This window comes from Wasmannia auropunctata, unplaced genomic scaffold (genome assembly GCF_000956235.1).
Source record: "Wasmannia auropunctata unplaced genomic scaffold, wasmannia.A_1.0 LD336083.1, whole genome shotgun sequence".
Taxonomy (NCBI): domain Eukaryota; kingdom Metazoa; phylum Arthropoda; class Insecta; order Hymenoptera; family Formicidae; genus Wasmannia; species Wasmannia auropunctata.
The window spans coordinates 2,418,048-2,420,954 of record NW_012026807.1 but is presented as its reverse complement, the minus strand read 5'-3'; the positions used below and the strand labels follow the sequence as shown (position 1 = coordinate 2,420,954).

At 28.7% G+C, this 2,907-nt stretch overlaps 1 protein-coding gene across 1 annotated transcript in view; it reads left to right on the top strand.

The window, feature by feature from the left end:
• The first annotated feature begins 78 nt into the window (after positions 1–78).
• Positions 79–2,907, top strand: part of LOC105448741 — a 9,466-nt gene continuing 6,637 nt past the window's right edge. Inside the window, exons 1-4 of the mRNA XM_011687483.1 lie at positions 79–498; positions 592–678; positions 757–838; positions 2,660–2,820. Coding sequence (XP_011685785.1) covers positions 79–498; positions 592–678; positions 757–838; positions 2,660–2,820 — 750 coding nt within the window. The remainder of the gene's footprint in view (positions 499–591; positions 679–756; positions 839–2,659; positions 2,821–2,907) is intronic.

Genomic DNA, 2,907 nt, shown 5'->3' with positions numbered 1-2,907 from the left:
CTATACGTGAATTGTGTTTGCGTATTAAAAGCTTGTTTTAAACAACTCAATGACAGTCTGATAAATCTTCGAGAACTCATGATAAATGATGAGCTATATCTCTTGAGGGAAGCTTATCATGAACTGCAAAATCCGTTCCTACTGACGGAACTCAAGGCTTTAAAACAGCAGCATTTGGGACTTAGCGACACAGTAGGGATGATGAAAACGGTCTTCAGTTGGCAACTCATTTCTACGATAATTATGACCTTCATTCAAATCACTGTCCATTTATACTATTCGTTAGTGCAAGTAGTACAAGGAGTGAATCTGAACAATCACGAAAAACAGTACTATTCTGAGAGTTATACAAGCTCAATACCAGTTGTAACATATTACAGTATAAAACTATTGTTGATAATATGGGCTTGTCAATCCGCCAAAAGTCAAGCTGTTGAAATCAACACCACCGTTCTTCACGTATTTAACAGCATCAATGATAAGGAAATAAAATACGAGGTAAATTTAAAAAAATTATTAGTTTATCGGATATATATATTTAATTACGTCTTTGAATCCTGTTTTTAATAATTATTTGATTTGACATTGCAGTTGCGGCTATTTTCATTGCAATTAATGCATCATAAAATTATGTTCTCCGCAACGGGATTTAGTGTGGATGCTACACTTCTCGTTACGGTGAGTAATTAATTATTTCAATTCGTAAAATAAGTATAGGCGTATATTAGATGTATTAACCATTTTATTCTTTTTTAGATGATAGATATCATTGTCACGTACCTATTAATTTTGATACAATTCGTATTTATGTCGAATTCTTGTGATGGAGAAGCTTCAAGTAATATGACAGCAATATAATATAAATAACAAAAAATTCTTAGATTAAATATAAAAAAATATTGTTAACATTAATTATTTTTTAATTTTGATTATTGTGAGTAGAACTTTTTGAGATATTTTATGCTTTTAGATATACTTATATGTATAGAACTTACAGTATAATGCATAATTAAACTTTTGAAAATCTCATATCACATGCATGTTAATAATCAGTCACATATAGGTTTTATTTATATTATATTACTAAATAGTTATACAGTAATGTAGATATTTCTGAGGAATGAGTGTACAGTTAAACAATCTGTGTACAATGTATCTATGTATAAAATATATCTCTTGTATAATGAAAATATTTCTGAAAAATAGTACTTTATACTAAAATATTTAAATTAAATACGTTACACAACTTAAATTTTTTAATAATTCTTGTATTATATATAATATCGATTAATAAATTCAAATTAATTTAATAATGAGGAATATTTATAATAGATATATTAACAGTATTTCACGAAATAGCAGGAAGCAGATCCATTTTTAACAAATATAGAAAATTGAAAAGATTTTAGAATGAGCCAAAACAATAACAATGATTACGCAGATATAATTTCTTAATTGCCTTATTAATTCGTATTATTTTTTTATTTCATTTGCACTACACACAAACTCTTAAAATACATTATATTGATTAAGTAAACCGTTTGTTTCATTTAAAATAAAAATTTTCTATTTTTTTTCTAACATAATATCAGCACGATATAAATTTACTATTATTTTGTAATTTTACCTATACAGCTAATGGAAGACCAAGAAATATAATAATATTCGTTCGCTTGGTACATGATCTAGATGCTGAAGATTGTGTATTGCATGACATAAATAATTATACATCACGACTTTGTTTCGTGTTCTGAACATAATAAGCGAAAACCCATGGTTATTTCATGAATAACAAATTCTTGAGACCTGTTTTTCTATACAAAGAAAAATTGTTAGTAGTTTCAAAATTAAACACTCAAAGTATAGGTAGACTGCAATAAGTTTATGTCGGTTACTGCATCGTCGTGGAGATATTAAAAAATTACACTTGGGAGAGACATTTTTGAAAAATACATTATTACTAAAGTGCATTAATAACATCATTACAATAATACGATTAATTAATGATCTTCATAATTTAAACTGGTGATGTCTTATAATACTTCGACAAACATGTTTAATTCATCGAAATTCCAAAGATTCCAAATTAAAAGAAAAGCAAAAATATGGCAGATATTTCGCGCCACGGACTTTGAATCATTGATGTACCCTTGCTTCACTTTTTGTCGCATTCTGGGAATATTTCCATACAAGATCAATGGATCAACTATCAAGATTTGCAAACTAGGCTATATTCTATCGACTATAATTATTACCATTTTTTGCATTGGCGAACTAATAGTTATATATAATCTCAATTTTTCCAAAAGTATTATTCGTAAATTCAAAAACAAAGTAACCTGGACACTTGCACTTAACTGCTTCTATATTTGTGGTGGTTCTACGGCAGTTATCACGTTCATTTTAAATGGACTACGAATGCGTTTACTTCAAACTATACTGAAGCTTTCTTTGCGATTGTCACAAAAATCATATCAAAATCTATCTAGAATGATTCATGCTAAGGACATTTTTGGATTCTTTTTAATACTCATTCAAATCTTGGTGTATTTTATTTGGATCCGGTTTGATGTCATAAATAAGATTCTCACACTATACATCTATTTGTTGGAGTTTCAAATAGATATGCTATACATGAATTGTGTTTCCGTATTAAAAGCTTGTTTTAAACAAATCAATGATAGTCTGATGAATTTTCGAGAATTCATGACAAACGGTGAGCTATATTTCTTGAGACGACCGTATCATAAACTGAAAAATCCGTTCCTACTGACGGAACTTAAGGCTTTAAAACAGCAGCATTTGGGACTTAGCGACACAGTACGGATGATGAAAACGGTCTTCAGTTTGCAACTCATTTCTACGATAATTATGTGCTTCACTCAAATCACTCTCTATTTATATTTT